The 21,165-nt window shown below is 33.9% G+C and overlaps 2 protein-coding genes across 5 annotated transcripts in view; both read left to right on the top strand.

The window, feature by feature from the left end:
* The window catches only part of LOC124630244, a 33,491-nt gene extending 26,584 nt beyond the window's left edge, over positions 1-6,907 (top strand). For all 4 annotated transcript variants that reach the window (XM_047164021.1, XM_047164024.1, XM_047164023.1 and 1 more), the window contains 6 exons: positions 221-351; positions 702-1,226; positions 2,413-2,601; positions 5,730-5,989; positions 6,073-6,249; positions 6,333-6,907. In XM_047164021.1, the coding sequence (XP_047019977.1) occupies positions 221-351; positions 702-1,226; positions 2,413-2,601; positions 5,730-5,989; positions 6,073-6,249; positions 6,333-6,795 (1,745 nt within the window). In that variant the 3' untranslated portion in view covers positions 6,796-6,907. The remainder of the gene's footprint in view (positions 1-220; positions 352-701; positions 1,227-2,412; positions 2,602-5,729; positions 5,990-6,072; positions 6,250-6,332) is intronic.
* Positions 6,908-19,644: 12,737 nt separating this feature from the next.
* The window catches only part of LOC124630344 (collagen alpha-5(IV) chain-like), a 33,030-nt gene continuing 31,509 nt past the window's right edge, over positions 19,645-21,165 (top strand). The window contains exon 1 of the mRNA XM_047164206.1: positions 19,645-19,855. Within this exon, the coding sequence (XP_047020162.1) occupies positions 19,826-19,855 (30 nt within the window). The 5' untranslated portion in view covers positions 19,645-19,825. The remainder of the gene's footprint in view (positions 19,856-21,165) is intronic.

Here is a 21,165-nt window from a genome sequence, read left to right as displayed (position 1 = left end):
AAGTTAAATTATAAGACTATCTACTAAATATTAGGTAGGCAGGTACTATTTTTGCACTGAACAGCGCGCGCCTAACATTTTTTTCGAGCAATTTCACTAACCGCAACAGCTTTATTATTATTAGTAGGCGCTGAAACTGACAAGTTCATAATTCAAATAAAATACGGCACTGAACTGTGTATATAATTCGAAGGTTTTTAATATTTTTGTTTCATTTCAGCACATCTACAAACACGTCTTAGTATAAACAATGAAGGGGAACTACATTTGTCTGCTCCGGCTAACAGTGGCGTCTACGCTTTCCAAGTTGTTGCCACTTCAGTTATTACACAAGCTACAGGCACGGCTACGGTGAGAATTCTTATTTAAAAACCTAGTAAAAATTATTTAAAAAAAAATTGCAAAGTTTAATTTGTTAATTGAACTGAAACTTAAAGTTAATTACATATAAGTAAAACACTCTGTAATTTATACATTTCCAAGATGCTAGCTAGTCGTTTCAGGTTTATATATTATATAGTTCGCAAAGAAATTAAATTTAAATAAGATGGGATGTAAAAATTAAGTAAGTATAGTAATAAAATAATAATAAAAATAAGTAAGTACCTAATTTGAAATCGCTCCCCTTACTTATAATTTAATAATTTACTAATTTATTTTAAAATGTATAGATACTAGATACAATAAATATATTTTTACAGGTAACTTTAGCAGTAGAAGGTGAGATCGTTGTCCCACCTCTGATCATAATCGACAGAGATGAGGAACAACCTCACAGAAACTTAGTAGTACTAGACCCGGAACAACAGAGTGGCTGCCACTATACCATGACCCATCGTTGGCCCACTAATGCAAATTGGCTGTATGTCGATGAAAACGGACTGCACGCCAACGTTATCGACAGAGAACATCCATCTATAGCATTCATGGCACTTTCTCAAGTTCAAGTAGAACTCATCTTACATTGTGAAAATGATAACCCCGGCAGATCGAAACGCTCCGAGAGAACTGATTGGCTTGGCCCATATGACTACGGCAGCAATAAATGGATTCTCACAGACACGATCCTGTACAACTCCAGACGAAGCTTAGTGAATCTAATAGTAAACGACATTAACGATAACGATCCGATATTCGTCGGAAAAGAACACGAACCCATTGTAGTCGGATATCCCACTGATGATCTCGAAGAGAAGATATTACCCCGATCTTTGGTGGAGTTAAAGGTACGTTTGTATTATGCAAATGTTTTGTATATTTTTAACATGAACATTGAAAGTCGTAAAGTCTGTGTCTTGCATTTATATTTTATTTTAAGTTCTCACGTTGTAACATGATTCACGTCGGGAAAGAGTTTTATCTTTGAATATAAAACCAACTGTCTTACCTGACTGACTCATTGCCGCCAAACCCACCGTTATTAATGACAAGGACGTTTTTATTTTGAGCCGTCTTTAGTACTTCACAAATTGAGTGCATGATGACACTCAATTGCCCATTATTCTTTTAGTTACTTATGTACAATTTTACCATCTTGGAATAAAGTTCGATTAAACTCAGATTATTCTGGACCAGGAAATTACAGTCTTAAATACCTACTTTCTACGGAATACCGAAACACATATGTGGAATCCCAGATATATTTATATAATTTAATCTTATATTTACTGATAAATCGGATTCACATACACGTGGAGTGAAAATATCTTCCGTACCAAGACAAGTCCATCAAAGCGCAATTTAGACGACTTTGTACTTCTGTTTTTCAAGGAATTTAGGCAAGAGTGGCTAATGAACATAGAACAAAGTTCTTAATTCTTGGATATTTTTAAATAATCCGGCAAATGAATTAGCTCGCTTAATTACACCATGCGTTTTAACTTTCTAAATAAATTAAATAACTTCTGTTTTTACACTGTTGGTAAGCACCATTATGGATATCTGACGTCATACTAAAGTGCCTAGCGGCACACCACAGTGATGTGTGTCGATATTTAAAGGCTTATCGTACTGCCCACGGCTGTAACAACCAAAATTGATGTTCGATAACGTTCTCCAAAACTCTCGCGCTAGGACGAGGGAAATTGGAAATGACGAAGCGGTAATAACCGAATAGTAGCCTGGGGAATGATGGCAGGACGCGTATTCACCCCTTACGCTATTCCAAATTTATTCGTAAAACCCGCCTCATTTACGATTGTGAGTAGTAATGGGTAATCCATGCGTAGAATTTTAGAATTGTAACTGCATATCCGATTGTGGAATCCGAATTGTGAAACAATTTTTTTATCGATTCTTTATTAAGTCAAATTTTAGGTATGCACAACAATGGTTTCACGAGCAATTCATAAATCTTTCACTTTAGAATTTTGTTTTGTTTTACAATTCAATAAGAAAATGTTATTTCAACAGGCGACAGACGCAGACGTAGGAGAAAATGCACAGTTGATGTATTCGAGTGCAGAAAGTTCGCTGGCAGTGGCCCCAACTACGGGATTCGTTCACGTGCGCAGTGGAGCAACCCTCGTGCAAGACCAGATCCTCACCGTCAGAGCAACTGATCAAAATGGCAATGGTCGTACTGGCACTATACAGCTGATGGTAATTAACATTTTTACATTGATACCTATAATATTTTTGCGACCCCTGAATATTTATTTCATCCAAAAATGTTAACTCCTGATTATAAAACCTTGGGAAGTGAGCGTATAGGTTTGGTTTATAAGAAATGCTCATTAGGAGTAAATAAATCGGAATAAATTTTATTTTCTTCCGGCACTTTGACTTTTGAAATAAAGCTTTGAAATTGTTGTTGATTTTAAATATAAGGTAAATTAACTAAAATTCAACAACTCTCAAAATGTTCCGTACCTAAATCAAATATAGCCAAGATTCTATTTCCTACTAAAAAGGAAAAAGCATCTAAAAATAAATTATCTAGCTACCGAATTTATTTACAAAATATGTTAATTTAAATACGTTTTAACGGTTTATCTAAACAAGCTATTATATCTTAGCTCTGTATCTTTTTAAATACGGGCACAACAAACATAACAACTTTTTCTTAGAGACTTAACAATGAAGCGGTATTTTAACGATCAAAAAAGGCTTCAATTGATTGAGAATAATTTATAGCACTTGATAAAACTACACCATAAACGAATCAATGTGTACCTACTGCGCCACCAAAAAAATTGCTCGGGGCAACAGCATACACCGGACGAGACAACATCCTGTTAACGTTAAAAGTAATCTCATTGCATGCAATAAAGGAATAAAGTATTAATTAAATTCATTTCAACTACAAAATATGATAATTTAGGGTAAACTCACCAGTAACTGGCCACTTAAGGACAGCGAGTTGTTCATTTAAGTGCCATGGAGAAATGTGTCCAGAAATTAATATTCTTGTATCAACTTTAGTTAAAGCAAGTATCCATTTATCGTTATTAGTGAGTAAAAAATGAAACAACATAGAATTATGTAGTAATATTTTAACAGAATGAAAAAGTAGTATTTTTTAGTAGTAACTGGCCATTTAAAATTAGATATTAGCCACCATAATACCAATAACTGGCCATGCAAAAATAATATTTAAAATCAATTAAAATATATAGAATAAAGCAACTATATTAGAAATTAAAAACTTAAAAAACATAATAAAACAAATTCTAACAAGGTGGTTCTTAATTCGTAAAAAAAAACTACAACTTAGCTTAATTTAATGAGATCAGTATACCACAGTTCGTTTGCACTTAAATCATAGTATGGTAACGAGGAACTTATCATTTGTAGTTATTGACGTGCTTAAATTAATTAATTACATCATCATCATCATCATCAGATGTAGAGTAATCTCTCTCTTTGTAACAATTATGGCACAAAAAAGAATCACATTCAGCCTCAGGAATATGAATCCTGTGAGACAATGGTATTCTCATGAAATTGTTTGTTACAGAGCCTACATAGGATCACCCTTCTTGTTATTAGATTCAAACAATAGTCTAGTTTTTCTTATTTTCCAACAGTTTCTTGGACTCGTCTTGACTATTTATAATTTTGTTAGTAGCAGTCTTTTTTGTTTTATTCTTTAGTTTTTTATTTGGTACATCATTCTCTTTTTGACTTTTTTTCTCTTCTCGTAATCTCTTCCTTTCTTCTTTTGCGGCATCTTCTTCTTGCTTTTTTTAATTGTTTTTCTCTTATCTTGTCAACATATTGATTGGATGTTTCGCTCAATTTGGCGCTTTCGTTGTCGTTTGGGAAAATCGGGCAACTTTTGTTTCAGGTATTCAGGTATTTTGTTTCAGGTAGGGGAAAATTTACAAGAGTATTGTCAGACCTGCTGTCTTGTATGGATCAGAGTGCTGGCCCACAAAAGCGACGAATGAAAGACAATTGCATGCGGCAGAGATGAGAATGTTAAGAGGTACATATGTGTGGTGTTACGCAAATGGATAGAGTGAGGAATGAGTATATAAGAGGAAGTTTGAAAGTAGCGCCGGTATCAGAAAAACTGCGTGGAAACCGGCTGTCATGGTATGGGCATGTGATGCGGAGGAATGGGAATCATGTTGTGAGGAACATGATGAGTATGAATGTGGACGGATATAGTGGAAAAGGAAGACCAAAGAAACGATGGATGGATTGTGTGAAAGTAGAAAGAATGTTACTTGTGAGATGACGGCAGATAGAAGAGTATAGAAGGAGAAAACATGCTGCGCCGACCCCAAATAAAATTGGGATAAGGGCAGGATTATGATGATTTTGTTTCAGGTATTCCGAGAAAGGTATATTTGAGACAACAGAAATTGTTTTATTTGGATTGGATACCTTCATTGTTTTCAATAAATTTGATAGCATTTTCTATTGCCTCTTTAGAGTATTGGCGTTTTTTTAGAGACATTTCAGAAAATCTGTCCAACAAAAAAAAATCCGTCAGTAACTGGCCATACAACTATCAGTAATTGGCCACCCATGCCAGTTACTGATAAACGTGTATATTTTTATCTGGATTTTTTTTACACGATAGTGTGCCTTATACTCATTCTAAATATGTTTATTTTTTCGTAAAATTCGGACATTAGCGTATAATTCAGTAACTGGCATGAGTGGCCAATAAATGAAAATACACAAAAATGAAAATCAATAACTGGCCACCCAACTAATCTCGCTTTATTATAGATACTGACAGAATAAAACCTTAAAAAACGATCGTTTACCATCTATACAATACAACACACACAATCAACTCACGTTTACTACACGAAGTATTACAAAATTCACTTTTAAATTCAATCATTACCTTAAAAAAAATTTAAGGATTTACCGTTCACGTCGGAACTCGTACGCGTGCTGTCACAAAATGACCGATATTTTTGGCGCTAGTGTTCATAGAGGAAAAAACTGTCACTATAATGAAAGCTAGTTGAGTAGGTAATACTAAAAATAAATAATAGATGGCGTTCTATGAGAATAGTTCTTAATTTATACAGTCAAAGTGAATAGTGGCTAATAATTGAAAGTGGCCAGTTATACCTCGGTTTACCCTAATCATTTAGATAATCTCACAATCGCAGCAAAATGTTTGATCCTGTGAATGACCTTTAACTTTAATTTAATTAAAAATAAACATAGTAGTAGGTATTATTCGTAACCGGAGCATTAACCTGCAAAATCTGTTTCTTGTTCCACTGCCTGATGATATGATAATATTTTTGTATTTCCAGGTAAAACTTTTAGACTTGAGCCATATCGCGGTAGTGACTGTAAGAGATGCCTTCCTAGACGACGAAACGACAGTTTTGAATCAGTTAAGTGCCGCGGTTGGGTATGAAGTTAAAGCATTGAGGTCAGTCGTCATATCTGATGACATAGATGGAGACGTTACCAGGAAGACACGTGAAGCTAACAACGGCGGTGCCTCTCTACAACTTTACGTTTACGGATTAATTGCAAGAGAACCTGTAGTCGTGGAACGTCTTACTACGTAAGTATATAAAGATTCTTTGCAAAATAATACTTAATTGATTGCATAAAATATAATGTTCTTAAAACACACTTTCTTTTCAGTGATATAAGTACCAACGCTGCAAATGTAAACGTGATAAGTACTCTAACACTGGAAGATCATCTACAAGATATAAACATATTCGAACGTGACATTGGGTTGTTAGTAGCCACGGTCGTCCTAAGCGTTCTCCTGTTTATGCTCATTGTGGTGATAGCCATTTGGTTCTTCCTTAGATGGTAAGTAAACAGTTATTTAAATGAGCACTTGTCTGACAAATCTTTTTACAACATTCCAAGCTGATTCATACTTTTACTTGTAGGAGGAAAAGCAAAAAGTATAACGAACTCAGTGAAGAGAACAGCATAGCATCCAGAAATAGTTCGCTTGGTGAAGTACCAAAACCTGAACCCATGAAACCGAGACTGAACATTGAAGATCTGAAAAGGAGCGAAAAGAGATTGCAAGAAAGGTTGGAAGCTCCCATTGAAGAGATTTCAGTAGAACCAATGACTTCGAGAAAACTCGAAAGTCCTGTCGAAGCTATACTTGATGTGCCTGTACCTGAAGTTATTCCACCAATACCAATAGTTATCCAGTCAATAGATAAATTAAAAGATGCCGATGATGATGACGACACGGATGACGAATTTGGAGAGGTAACAGCACCGAGAAAATCTGTGGTTACTTTCAATGAAAACGTAGAAAAAATTATAACCGTAGAAGATGATGCTGAAGACGACGGAGACAGCTCACGAGCTGGCTATGAAGTTTACAGGTTATAATAACTCAAAAAAATGTATACCTAGATAAAATTTAATCATATATTTTTGTAAATATTTTTATAAGTACTCATTTTATGTTATATATTTTATTATAAAAAATAACGAAACTTAACGCTTTGTTTTTTATTTGTCTTGAAGAGTATCGTCATAATGAAAGGTCTGGTAAAGATTTCTCTTCTTGGAATGTGGCAAATCATGAAATAAGCCCTCTATGGCTGTCGTTTATTATATTATACCAAGAATTAGAAATAATATTTTTTCCAATTAGGTATTTTATATTCACAGTAGGTAAACAATTAACCCCATTGTATTTTATGCACTCGAATTACGAAATTCTGGCTTTAACTAAAATGTTGTAACCAATAATTCAAGCTCTTTTGAAAATAAATAAATTGAATTTAAATAAAATTCTGGTCACTTTTATAAAAACCATAGAATGGAACACAAATATCAACAAAAACAAAATTGCGTTGGGCGTTCCTTTTAACGGTTCAAATACATTTACATTCTAGATTGTTATTCTGACGTGTTTAATTTATTGTTAGTATGACCTTATATGCCGCAGCCAGTTTACTCCGAGCTCGTATACTTTAAAAGTATCGAGCCTGGCTGTGTAAAGCCACGTAGCTTGAAAGATAGACGATGCTTCTGGGTGTTATCGCAACTACTTTTGACAGCTGAGCGAATCTGCGCCAAACGTGTAGCAATATTATGACTAAAGCGGTATTTACAGTTATTCTCCGGTCAACCAGGTTTAATGTTACCTACCCATAGGATTTTAATATTCAAGGCGCAGTTTGAGATAAAATCAGTGACATTTTCGAACACGGATGAAAAACAAAGCAGGCACGGATCATCAAGTACGCCCCCACAACCCCGTTGTATTAAGCAGTGCTCTATCAATGTAGACGTATATAAAACATAATATTAATTGATGTCATCAGTCATATTCCGTGCCAAGTAGAATCGGCATGAATAAAATCAAAAAAAGTACCTACTTAAAGCCTGAAAATGCTTCAGTATGGCAGCAAAATATTGCATAATCGATTGCTAACATTTTAGTAGGTACATAAAATGACAATGACATCACATTCGGATTTGATCATGTGTTACAATATTAGCATCGTCTACATACACTAGTGTAGGCAACCTATTTAGCACTGTGGTCACTAGGTACTAATAACATCATAATTTCACCAGATTCTATAAAAGGAAAATGCCTCCCTATTTGAGCCACAAATTATATGTGTGCGACAACTTTAATAAATTGTGTTTGTAGGTATGTAATTTATTTGAATAGAATAATACACTGTCTATTTAATCGATAGCTATTAACTATACAAAATTTGCTTAAATTGATCCCCTATCTTTAGTTCCCGCGCATAGCCCGCGAACTACATAAGCAATGCTCAGCATTATTCCATATAGTTTCATGAGGATTTTACTGAAATGAAGTTGTCCAATAAATGCAGTACATGCTGTGTAGCGGCATCATTCAGAAGAGTTTCAGTGGCACTGACAAAAAGATTTGACGATTTCTCGATAGACAAAAACCGAAGCAGGTAAAATATCAATAAGGTTCAATTTCAGTACAATTTGACTGAAAACGCAAGAAGTTCAGACAAGGCAACGACAAGTTCGGACTGGTGCCCGATTCCAAGAATGGAAAGTTTATAACAAGTAAATAATAACTTCGAACTAAAGAAAAAGAAGTTTGTACCGTTAGGAGATAATTGCCTGCTTTTCTTATTAAATACTGTTGTTCCAACTTCCAGCGAAATCGAAACTTTACTGTTTACTCACAAAAGTATTTATTTGTGAATGTACCCGTACACTCGAGCGTGAGAAAATACGCTTTTAGGAAAATTCCGAAAAAAAATATGCCCTTCAATGTACGCCGTTTATTTTAGAACACAAAAATCAGTGAAACTATATTTCTTGCTACTTGTAAGAACACAATTTATGGCGTTGTTACCTTCAATAGGAATTCCCCATTTAACATGACAAACACTAGGTAGGTATTTACTTCAAGTTTGAACTTTGTAACATACAAGTAAATAGTAAGCAATGTAATCTTTTCCACCCACGTTTTAAATCATGGCCTATCGCATGTCCCAAAATCTCCAATGCAAATGCAACACAATGATTCATCACAATTGCAAAATAGAATATGAAAATTAGGTACATGAACTTTCGTACAACTTTGCATTATACGTGAATGATTTATGACTACAATATAGCGACTGGTGTTGAAAAATAGATATTAAATGTGCATTTTGCAAGTCAACTTTTGTTTATTTATTTAAGTGTTTCCCGGGTGTTTATGATTCAGGTCTTGCAGCAGCTGATATCGCGCGTTCAAGAAGCTGCTCCTGTGATAAGAGACAAATCACAATCAGATGCCGAGTCGTTGAGGAACGTGCCTCGAGTACTGACTCGATGTGTTGTGCTAACGCTGAATGCATTCCGACAGACTGTAAGATCCGACATGGATTTACATGTTCAGCAAGAATTAAGTGCACACCAAACACATAAAAAGGAGTATATAAACATTGAGTGTACCTATACACCTTCCCGGTAATATAATATAATGGAATTTTAAAGTTATTTTTCAAAGACTAACTGAATTTAATTTTAGAAGACTTCATAATTATGCTGCCAGCGTTCTTTGTTTACGCTAATACATTTCCAATATTGTATCCTACAAGACTAATATATTAAAGTTTAACAGAAAATCTAATAAAAACGGTACTTCCAACGAAGTTGCAGAATTTATGAGTCATACGGATCTTCGAACTTAAGTCGTCGCTATAAATTACCATTATTAAACAATTTTGTCATGGAAACAGTTTTAAAATGAAATTAATAAAAATGTTAACGAATTTATATTGACATAATTATGACTTCAAGTAAATCACGCTATGTGGTAGTTTTATCAAGATTTATTTCTAATTTGTTCAAAAGAGAGATGCAGTTACCTCTTATACCAAATTATGTGAAAATTGGTGTCGAGAGTTTATAAGCTTCTTAGCATACCCGTCGACGAGTGTAGGTACTTTTGGCAGTGCCTAACTTCGAATAAGTTCACTCTAATATATTCTAGGATTATTTACAATGTTCATGTTTCTTATTTATATGAAAATGTAATTTATAAGCAGCATTAAACAAACTTTTAAGTACGCTTGGAAACGGATCTGGGGTCCAATTTAAAGTAACAACGTAAACATACCAGACTTTGTAAACAAATCTAAATTTTACCAAGGAATCACCGCGAATGTGATAATTATATTAAGTATCACATCATGTACCTACGTCCAAGGTTACAGTAAGTAAATACATGACTATCAATGTCTATCAGTTCCGTTTAGTTATTGTTGAGAAAAATCCCAAAGTTTTCATGTACCCACCTTAATTGGAATACGGCTCACAATATGGCCTAAGGTATCTTCCTTTATTGGAGATGCGCTATGTTAATTAAATGAGACTTGCCAAAAATGCCTCATTTCAACACTATCTTGTTAATAAAACATTATAAAGTTTTCCAAAACTTATTATGTAAGCAATTCTGCAAATCACAATTATTGCATAATAGTCATATCAATATTTTGCCTAAAATAAGGCTACGTAAATACTTGTTATTTAGCACAAAACTATATCCTAGACGTACAGCTATCTATGCGTGTCAATACGTTTTATAGTTTTTGAACATTTAACACCGTTTAGTTAGCACATGGTAGTTTGATAAATTTCTTAACTTTTTACAATGCAATAAGACTTTCATTGTTATTGCATCGCTAAAAGGCCGTCAACTTGCGCATGAGAGCGAACCGTTAGGAATGTTTACGATGTCTCTAGAAGGACAAATATGCAAATCAAATGTCTCTTCATATTCATAATTTAGTAAACAAATGTTTAAAAAGAATTAAAATACAATTATAACTGTTTATATATAGAAAAAGTTTATAGTATATTTGGAACTTTGAAACACAGGCTAACTCAAGTTCAAACTAACTTTCAGGTAAGGTACAACGAGGTTCGAAGTCCGAGGTCCAAAACAGGTCAAAACTATTTGGTCCAGAAAACTGTTCTAGTTTCTACCTGTTCTCTAAAGTGGGGATTTTACCCAAATAACTTATCACTTGAATGTACAACAATCGTATTTCTAAGTACCTATGTATAAATAGTAGGTACTCATGTATACATAGTACCTATTTAATAGGTAGGGGTATGTTTCTGACCTAATGTTGTGGTTATATCTTGCCCTTCACCTTGGTAAAGGGACAGCCTGGGAACACGCCATGTGCTTTCGCCATGTTGGTTCTGGAACATCGCCAGCTTTCAATTGCACGATATAAGATATTGTTTCTATTTTAGTGAAAGTTTGAGATTGGAAATAAGTACATAACCTTCCTGTATTATAAGTACCTACCCTTATTTATTTCAATAATACTAATATCAGAATCAAGAGTTATTGTAGTTCTAATGACTAATGTCCAAACTGGTGTATTTTGCTAAAACAAGGAAGGCATCTACAATACACGATGAGAACAACGATCCCGAGACGAAACAAAAACCGGAGATCAAATAAGTAGGAAGCATCTGTGATTCAACATACGAGATCTGAATCTATGGAGTAACAAGCACTGCAACCATTGCATTATATCACCTATTGACGTCATCAGTAAATATATCTATATATCAAAAGTTTTTTATACTAAATAATTTTGAAGAATTCTCTGCTATTGCTGCATTTAATAGAAATTTAATAGACGCCATTAATCTTTTGATGGCACAGGGTGTGGTGCGGTTTGTTGATAAACTGACATCAATGTTTAAAATTAGCAACTCTTCACTTCACCTTTTATCGTGTTTTTGCTTAAAAATATTGTATACTTAATTTGTCTGTCATTTGTTATGTATTATGCATAAAAAGCAAAACATTTACAAGTTCAATCGACAGGATACACGAGTTTGCTGCAGCCTTTTTAGATTGTACAGTTAGCAATAAATATTATAGAAGTGTTTACGTCAAAACACAGGTATTCTGGAACCGTTTTAAATTATAAGCAGAAAAATAAAAGGACTCTTTATTAAATTCTTTGGCACGAATATTGGGTTCCGTATCTTAGTGATTACTTGAAGTCAATACGATTCAGTTTATATTAAGGACACTATAAGAAATTTTGGAAACAATAACTGCGGAGCAAAGTTCACTATCCTTTAGCAGTATATTTAAATAGAAAATATAATGGCTCTAAAAAGTTGGCACGTAATAAAGAATAAATTACGTCTTATAAGGAACCGTTAAATGGCTCGCAACAAGTTTATCGATTAACAAGTTGGGGCAACTTCTAAATATAAAATACTTACACTTAAGACATACACATACAGTATACTACAAACAAGATTTCAGAGGCCATTTCGATATATTTTTTAATGTAAACTATTATTCTTTTATTTTAGGGAATTAAGTATTAACTTTGGCAAGTGTAGTTTTTATACACTGTAAATATTTCTAGACAAATTACTAGAGAATGTTGAACTCAGTAATTTGATATTCTAAGTAAAATGGCTATTAATTTATCTAAATGTTAAATTAACTGGTGCCAACTCAATAATAGGTACTTAATTTATGAAAAACAGTTAACAAAATGTACCTAGTTGTTTCAAAATATTGCCTATTGTTATTTAAACAGGTTTCCTGAACTCCATGCCGACAGGTAAGTGGGTAATTGGTGGTTTTAGACTTGCGTTACGAACCTAATCTTCCATCTACATACAGGATTCCAAATAGCCTACATATAATATGACAAAATACCTAAACCATGGTTTTACCTGTTAGATATAAATCTGGACGCATTTAAAACTGCTAACGGTTTACATCCTGGAGATTGTGGTTTTGCCGAAAAAATCATGTCCAAAATACAACCAAATGGACATTGAAACTCATAAATAAGGGAATCTGAACAAAAATTTCCAAGATTAATTTACAATGCAAAATAGTTGAATGTAGGTGGATAGCCTCTTTGTCACATGTTGGGTCATTCACCCCTATAATCACCGGTGAACACTCGAAACACATTTAATTCTATCACTATAAATCGATCGCCGAACTATTAAAGACCCGCTCACAGCTCACCTCAAGCGAGTATTAAGATCCACATAATGATCGAATAACAATACAGAAAACAATAAACGTGAATATCAATGTATTCAGCGTAAATATTGATGTTTTAGGACAAAAAAATCGCTTAAATTTTTCAAAACGATAACCTGCTGACACCATGTACAATAAGCCTTATAAAGAAGGTATATTAAGTCACAATAAAGTACATGACCATTTATTTAAGCGATAAGTGAGCACTTAATTTGCAGTATACAGAACCACATCATTTATAACAAAATCAATTTATTCAATATTTATCTTTGGAAAGGAATTCCGTGAAAATATGACAAAAAGTCGCCGTGCAAAGAGTTTAGGCAGCATCCTCATTAATCACATCGACTTCAGGATTAGGTTTGAATTACATTATATAGTGTTAATGACCTTACATTGTAGCTATTTTTAAAATCGTGAATGTTTTTCTTCTGCTACTGTTGTGACATACCTAAAGGGATTAAACTTTTCAAGCTATTATAAAATGCGTTTTATAACTAAACAGAAAGGTTTCCTAATTTATTTGTGTCTTGACAAACTTGTTAATTTAAGTGTCTACGAATAATCGCAAAATCGCAAATCGCAAAGTACAAAATCACTGATTCTGTACGACGAACTAAATGCATGTTTAATTTAAAGACACTGAGATTATGCATAAATTAATCTTTTACGTTAACGCAATAAAATATTGAGACGTATCTGATTCATAAATAAAGCGCAAAACGGAACGTAATAAATTAGTCGCATAAACAATTGCGAATCGATTTCTTTGAACACGAAGATCGAAAAGTGATCCATGACGATTCATTAATTTCGATGCCAATTAACATTTTTTTAATGAGTTGTTAAAAACATTTTTTAAACCTCGTTGGTTCAATAGTCTTAAGTATGACTGATGTCCATGAAATCTTGGGTTCCTTTCCTTAGTGAACCGCAGTTTGATTTTCTATCTAAAAGTTTCCAGTAGCGAATTTTATGAATATCTATGAATTTAAACAATTATAATGCTTCAAAAATGTACTTAGAAAAATAAATATTCATAGACGCAATAATATAGTAAGTATCTCAGACTCTGGCGAAAATCATGGACAAGTGGTCTACGGAATACTTTTTTAACCATTTGTGTTATGTTTTTTAAGCAAGACAAAATAATATCTAATATTAGCCCCAATAAAATAAACCTAACTTCCTGCATGACCAAAAAAATAAATGAATCAAATCAAACCTCAGTCTTTTAATTAAACGCTTGAATCTTTATTGCGTTGACGCATACACCCAAATCGACTATTAAATGAACCCATATCGAGTTTCTTACTTATATCTTAACTAATAGCATACGAAACTTATTTTTTACAGCATGATGCACTATTTCATCATCATCATTCGTTTAATTATTTTAATCTTTCGCTTGAATTGTTTCTAAAAGAGCGACATTGCAGCGCTTATAAATCCTTGGGTAGATTAGATACCCAGAAGTACTCCCACGAGTCTGATATCAAATAAATTCCTTAAAAAAATTTGCTCCTCATCTTAGATGTCGCGTATATTTCAAACTCCAAATGCACAAACTTTTTAATGGGTTCTGCGAGTCAGCAGATTGGTTACCTGCTTCGCGTAACTTTTGAAGTTTATCAAAACTTTTTGCATAATTATATTATCTACATTTCTGCTCGCAGCACCAATAACTGAAACTCTGTTGCGGGTTTAGTTTTAGAGTTCTTTTTATAAGGTCAATTCGTACGGTTTGTAGCGGTTGGTAGCTCAATGTGTCCCAGTCAAACGATTTTTTAATTCTGTCCACTTTTTTACACCTGAGCTATGATGCGTATAAAAATGTGCAGCTGCTGCCTCTGGCTACACCGCCGGGAGCGAGTCACCGCTTTGACCCGCTCCTGTATATGCGTATGATCCTATCGTTATAGCCAGCTCTCTAAAAAGTGCTATTTACTGGCAATTCAGGCGATATTTTTGTTTGAATGGCATGGCAATGGAATCTAAACATTTTTCAATAATCGCACTGGGTCATAGTGGCTCCACTCAGTTTATTTTCTATTTCTTTGCCCTCCTCTCTTGTAGTTTCAATTTTTATAATATTAACCTGCGATTACTTTTGAAGATTAAAAAAGCTCCTATAAAAATCTTGCAAGCCAGGTTTGTTAATTCTAATTGATAGATGGTAAAATATCTCTCAAGTATCCTTCTATTGGAGAATGAAGCTCTCGCTAAGTTGGGTGAAGAGCTCGGGATAGAATTTTGGTACTTGAATACGACCCTGTTCAAACCAAACAACAATAATAGGAGAAAATTGGCATTTCACAGAAGTACGTGTGAGGTTATTAATAAACTCCATCAAAGTCTTATACCTAACAGTTTTCGAAAAATTTTTATCCAAAATATTTTGAGACAAAGCTATTTTTAAGAATATGTGTCAGATGTGATTGAAAACTTTCATACAAAATATATTTAACTGAATTTGAAATAATAACGCCTAAACTGTTTGCTCCTCGTGCTGAGGAAAATTGATGGCATACTTCGATTTCCATTTATGGATTTCTTTTCTAAATATGTGACTTCATTTTACCGTCTCATGGTCTCAAGAGCTCTGAGCCGTAACGTTATAAAGAACCAAAGGCAATATGGTAACTTTATTTCTCCATAACAATGAGATACAGGTGTCCCTAACAAACAATTTGTGGCTGTAACGGTAATCCCAGTACATTCCTCATTCTTTACCTTTAAAGTAAGAATGCACACAGTAAATGTACGAGTTTTGTACACAAACATCGCCTACTGTGTACCACCTACTTTGCTTAAAACTGTTTGTCCGTGTGTCCTTAAAACGTTGTTTGTTTTCAAATGTTGCAAAAATACAATGAACCGTCTAAAAATCTAGCTCACTTACGTGGAATAACGTTGAGCTTCATTTTAAATTTAAAATCTGTATTGCCCTCGTAAATAATATTAGATTCAGTTTCTATTTCTATTTCGGTGTAGTAGGTTTTAGGACGTTGCCAGAATAGTAATGGTTTGTATTCAAACTCAATAGATAACCATTAACGTAGGCGTATCTATATAACGATTTGAAGACTTAAATAGGTTATAAATACTAAAGAACGAGTTTTCAAGCGGAAACTTGTAAAGCAAAACTAAAAATAACAGGTAAGCAAATAAGGCCCTAATTTTGATCGCTAAGCTTGATAATGTTAACGAGGGGACAGTACATTCACTGGAGCAATTTCTTCGCTGAATAACAGGAATATTAAGGGGAAGCAAATAAGGTCGGTTTGTTTTTGTTTTATTATAGATGTTACGATCTCGTTTCATGTCCGCATTTAAATTGAAAACTTCTTGTGAGAAGGGCGGATCTGAGGTGAGGTCACTGACCCGAAAAAACAAGAGGGAAAAAATCTTGAATTTCTCGTCCTCTGACTGCCTTCGAAGAATGGACGTGTACCCAAATTTACCGCGTCTTTTTCATCAATATACCGCTACCTCGTTGTTGCATCCCAATATAAATGTTACGCTACATTGCGCACGCTTTATAAGGACATTATTATTTAGGGAGGCACAACTGGTTTGTATTGAAAAGAAATGCCAATATTTTCACAGTATCTGTATCTCTTTACGCATCTTTTTCGATTCAAACTGCCAATAGCCTATAGAAACAATACGTGAACTGTATACATTGTCAACTTATGTAAAATATAGGTAAGAAGAGAATTTCCAAATGCCCTAAAAATACAACGCTCATTTAAAGATTATGCCTACTTAACTATACCACCCATTAAGCTACTCTACATTTTTAATAAAGGTGATTCTTAATTAAAAATACTCTGGGACTGTTAATTAGTTTACACGAAGTAAAAAATATTTGCCTAAAAAATATATTTGCCACTACTATTTGACCAAGTTACTAGGAATGTTATACGACATTACTGTACCATGTTTTGCTACCTATATAAAGGACAAGACAAGACACTTACCTTAGTTCTGAAGTAAATTGCAGTTACGAAACCAGAATGTTCCACAAAATTTATAGTCCTTCCCGCCTACACTGGATCTACGGGAGCGTAGTCGGCGTAGTCAGCGAAGCTACGCGGCTACGACATCCCGCGTCTAGTTCAAATTGCTATGCAATTGTAAATCTCAATTTGATACATCAACAATTTTTTTTTGTAAATTACTAATCACCCATCCATGAAATAAAACAACTATCTTTTTTTTTGCATATTATAATCAAGCTCTCTGGAACAAGAATCAAGTCAGCTAATAAATACAGAAAACATGAAATCTGAGTCATACCACTCGCAGCGATACGGATGCAATACTATAGGCAAATATTATACAAGGACTTGTCAACAAGTATAGGCAGTCTAAGCGGCTACTTATTAGCAATAAGAATTACGCATTCCTTCATAATTGCCTACCTAGGTATAGTAATTACTTGACCGCTGGTTATTCAAGTGTGCTGACGGAATCATCTATCTATTCTATGATTGCAGTGAATCAAGTTAAAAGTTAAGTTCGTAATAGGAATGTTAAGTTTAAAAAAACAGCCGAGTTTATTACTTCATGTCACAATATAAAAAGTGACCTTCCCTGGTTTATTTTAAAGCGCCAAACTTTTAATAAACAGACGGCCAGCGACATTGTTTTTCTTTTTATATAAACAAAGATATTACCTAAAACAAAAGCATGCAAAATGGGCAGTGGCCATAATTGTTGAGACAATGGTCTGACCTCAAATCTGACTCAGCTCTTTTGGCTCAGAAAGGCTCGTGTGCCAGTCTGACGTGTGTCTCAGTTCAAGGGCTGTCAAACATGAGGATGCTGGCACATCGCCCTCTTACGACATCGGATGCGAATTAAAACGTGTAAGTAATTGCGATGCCCACTGCAAAACTTTTTGGTCAATAAAACCGTCCCGCTGTGGGAAGTAATAATTATTTATCTGATAATTACGTGATCGGTAAGGAATTTGTCTGAATCAGCGAAGCCATGGATTTGCGCCAAAAAATAAAGACGACATGGAAATGTTAGTTTTCAACAATAACCTCTTATTACAAAAAAACATGATGCAAGAGCGTACTGATGTCTACAAGTAGATGCCACGTTCTTCATGACGAAAAGACAAAATGAATAATGATGGGTTGTGATATGTTACTTTAGATAAAAAACCCTAAAAAAGAAAGAACCTAAGCTGCGTAAAAATTGTGTCATTTGCTAAAGTTTCTAAGAAATGTCGGCTGTGCCAAATGCTAACCGCAAGTAAAAACGTATGTTGAGTAAAATATAAAAACCGCACGTAATATTTTAACCCGAGTGAATTTAAGATACCCAAGTTAAACCGGATATTTAAAATATGTTGAGATAAAATAACATTTTATGGACATTAAATAATAAAACTAACTTCTAAAGCTTTTAATTTCGCAGCAAACAACCGGACGATACCCTCATTTAACTTTTATACATCTTGATAGATGATGAAGACGTTATTACATTTCGATGATTGACATGAGATAAGCTAGAGGATATTAATAATTGACATAACATCTATGTTGTTACATGTTTGTAAAACTAGATACAAACAGCTAAACGGTTGTTAAAAATATGTATTAATTTATGCGTCCTGCCGGCGGGCAGCGTGATCGCAATATATTGACACTGGTCCAAGTTCAATAGACCGATTCATTATACGGACGCCAGATAAACAAAATTCGAATAGAATTAGCAAACGACATTCCCCGAAACATATTTATGTCATACCTACATCACACAACGGCAAATTCAAATTATAAAATAAAATGAATCTAAAAAAATATATTTTATTCTACTTTCACAAATTGACTGGAAAATCCAGACTTGGAGAGAAGAGAAAATGTATCGAAATATGTACATGGATTACATTTACTTATTTATTTCAATACAAGTTCACTGAAAGCCTAAAAGGGTTTCTTGAAAGCTTATGCTGAGTAATATGCGCAGTGTTCGAGATTTCATATTTATTCACTTAAAATAATGTGGTGCTCTATAAAAACCCGTAACAACAACAAAACAGGCCTCCTTGCATGATGATAGGCAATACGTTTGATTAACGTCTTTCTATGCTATATCACGAATAACATATGTGAGGATTTTGTACCTGTGTCTCAAATGATATGTACCAACGCTACTGGAATTTTAAACATCTTACTTAATTTTATGCGAAGGGAACTTCGTTATTTTATCTAACGGAAACTTGATGTATCTAAGCTATGGTTTTACATTACAGTATACCTTTAAAAATCGTCAATACCAAGAAAGGTTTTATTTATTATAATGTAAATACTTATTTGGTACCCTTTAGCACGAGCCATTAGAGTTACACAGAAGCTTTTACATTCATCCGAAATATGTTTTATCTATGCAATAAATCCTTGTAATGGAAAGTTTAAGGGATTAATAATAAATTAATTAAGGCGATAAGAGATTTACGTTTCTACTTAGTTTAAAATATGGTAAAAGGACACATTCCCTATCGCACACAGGCGCGTCGTTATCACGCGTGTCGCCAAAATCACGCACACGAATGGACAATCGGAGGCTTCATCGCCGAAATACACCCACACATGTTTACGAGACTACACCTATATGCCAAATACGTTGCGGTATCCGACGTTAACGTAAGAGGTAATATAAGAGGCGCATCTTCGAGTTTGCACATTTTAGTTTTTAAAGCCGGCCGTTGGAGAGCGGGTCATGTTAGCGAATTTTAGCGGAGTACATGCTTGATTGGCGGTGTATAGGCTTAGCTTTGTGTTGTCGGGACTGAGGTAGTGACGAGGACCTGCGTCTCAAGGTCATCGCCAGGCCTGCAGGGCCACATCCCGTGCCATGGGGCCGGGAACACTTTTCTATTTTTTGGTAAGTTTTACATTATTATACATATATTCGAAGTAATACATATAAAATATTTTTATTTGGAATATAAAATAATATAAATTATTAATGCAAATAGTCAATAATAAATTAACTACTTTTTCGAATTTTTACATTTAAGCACTTTTTATTTATTTGAATTTATTATTTATGAATTCTAATGAAGGTTTATAAAAGGATTATTCTTTTTTTGTACCAAGATATGACTTTTAACGTTATATATAGAAAACTTATACATTATACAAAAAATATTATGTAGGTATTTCATAAGTTAGACGTGTTTCTGATTACCTAATATTATTTTTATTCTGTTTGTTTTGCAACTCTTTTTCATAAATTATATTCCTCAATACATATTTAAGTTGACCAACTTAAGTTGGACTATCTTCTATGACACGAAAAAAGAACCTTTATAACCTTTATATAAAGAACCTAATTTGTAGTATGAAGTTTCCATTCATCATCACAAAGTACTTTATTCCGATTCCTTCATAAACGAGCAGAGCTCTGAAAATGCTAATTCAGTCAGTTAATTAGTTTGTTTCGAGTATTAAACACCCTCTGACACCACTGCTGGCATTCAGCTCACATAAAACCCAACAAACTGAAATTTAATTACTGAAAACTACCGTGTTAATTGTTTGACGGTTAATTAGGGCAATTTATAAACATTATCCTTTACCTGGTAACTATTACTCATTGCGTAGAGCTTTGTAATTATTGTACGTAGGTACTAATCTAATACGAAAAGGTTTGTAGTTTAAAATTGCAAAAAAAAGTTTTCAACTCCTAACAAATCCTATTTTCTTGTATTAAAATGATCCCTACAAAGCATTTTTCCAGAAAAACAATTCAATCATACTTTTAAGACGCCATTTTAAAATACATCTTAAATAGGTCTCCTACAATGGAACCTTAACTAAATGCCTACAAGTTAAAATACATGTTCGCACCTTATCTCAGCGTAGGATGACAAGTTAGACGTTTACGAGTTAGCCACACGTGACCAACGTGCTAATGTCCAGCCACTCAATAACATTCATATCTTACCTCGTTAATGCCTACTAAGAATTTCAACTGGTTTGTCGAAATAGAAAACGAGACCGAAAATTAATTCAAACTCGTTTTTTTCTAATTAGAATATTTTTAGACAAAAATCTAATATCACCGGTATAGGTAACCATTTCCAACGATTTCACCCGCGTCCTTCGAAAACTGCTCCTGTATTAATTATTCCGTTTAACCCTTTAACCGTCAAAGTGCGCTTAACACTCACAGTCTTGTGCATTAAAAAG

The sequence above is a fragment of the Helicoverpa zea genome, chromosome 5, assembly GCF_022581195.2.
Source record: "Helicoverpa zea isolate HzStark_Cry1AcR chromosome 5, ilHelZeax1.1, whole genome shotgun sequence".
Lineage (NCBI taxonomy): Eukaryota > Metazoa > Arthropoda > Insecta > Lepidoptera > Noctuidae > Helicoverpa > Helicoverpa zea.
The sequence above is the reverse complement of the archived record's forward strand: the minus strand, read 5'-3'. Positions and strand labels throughout refer to the sequence as shown.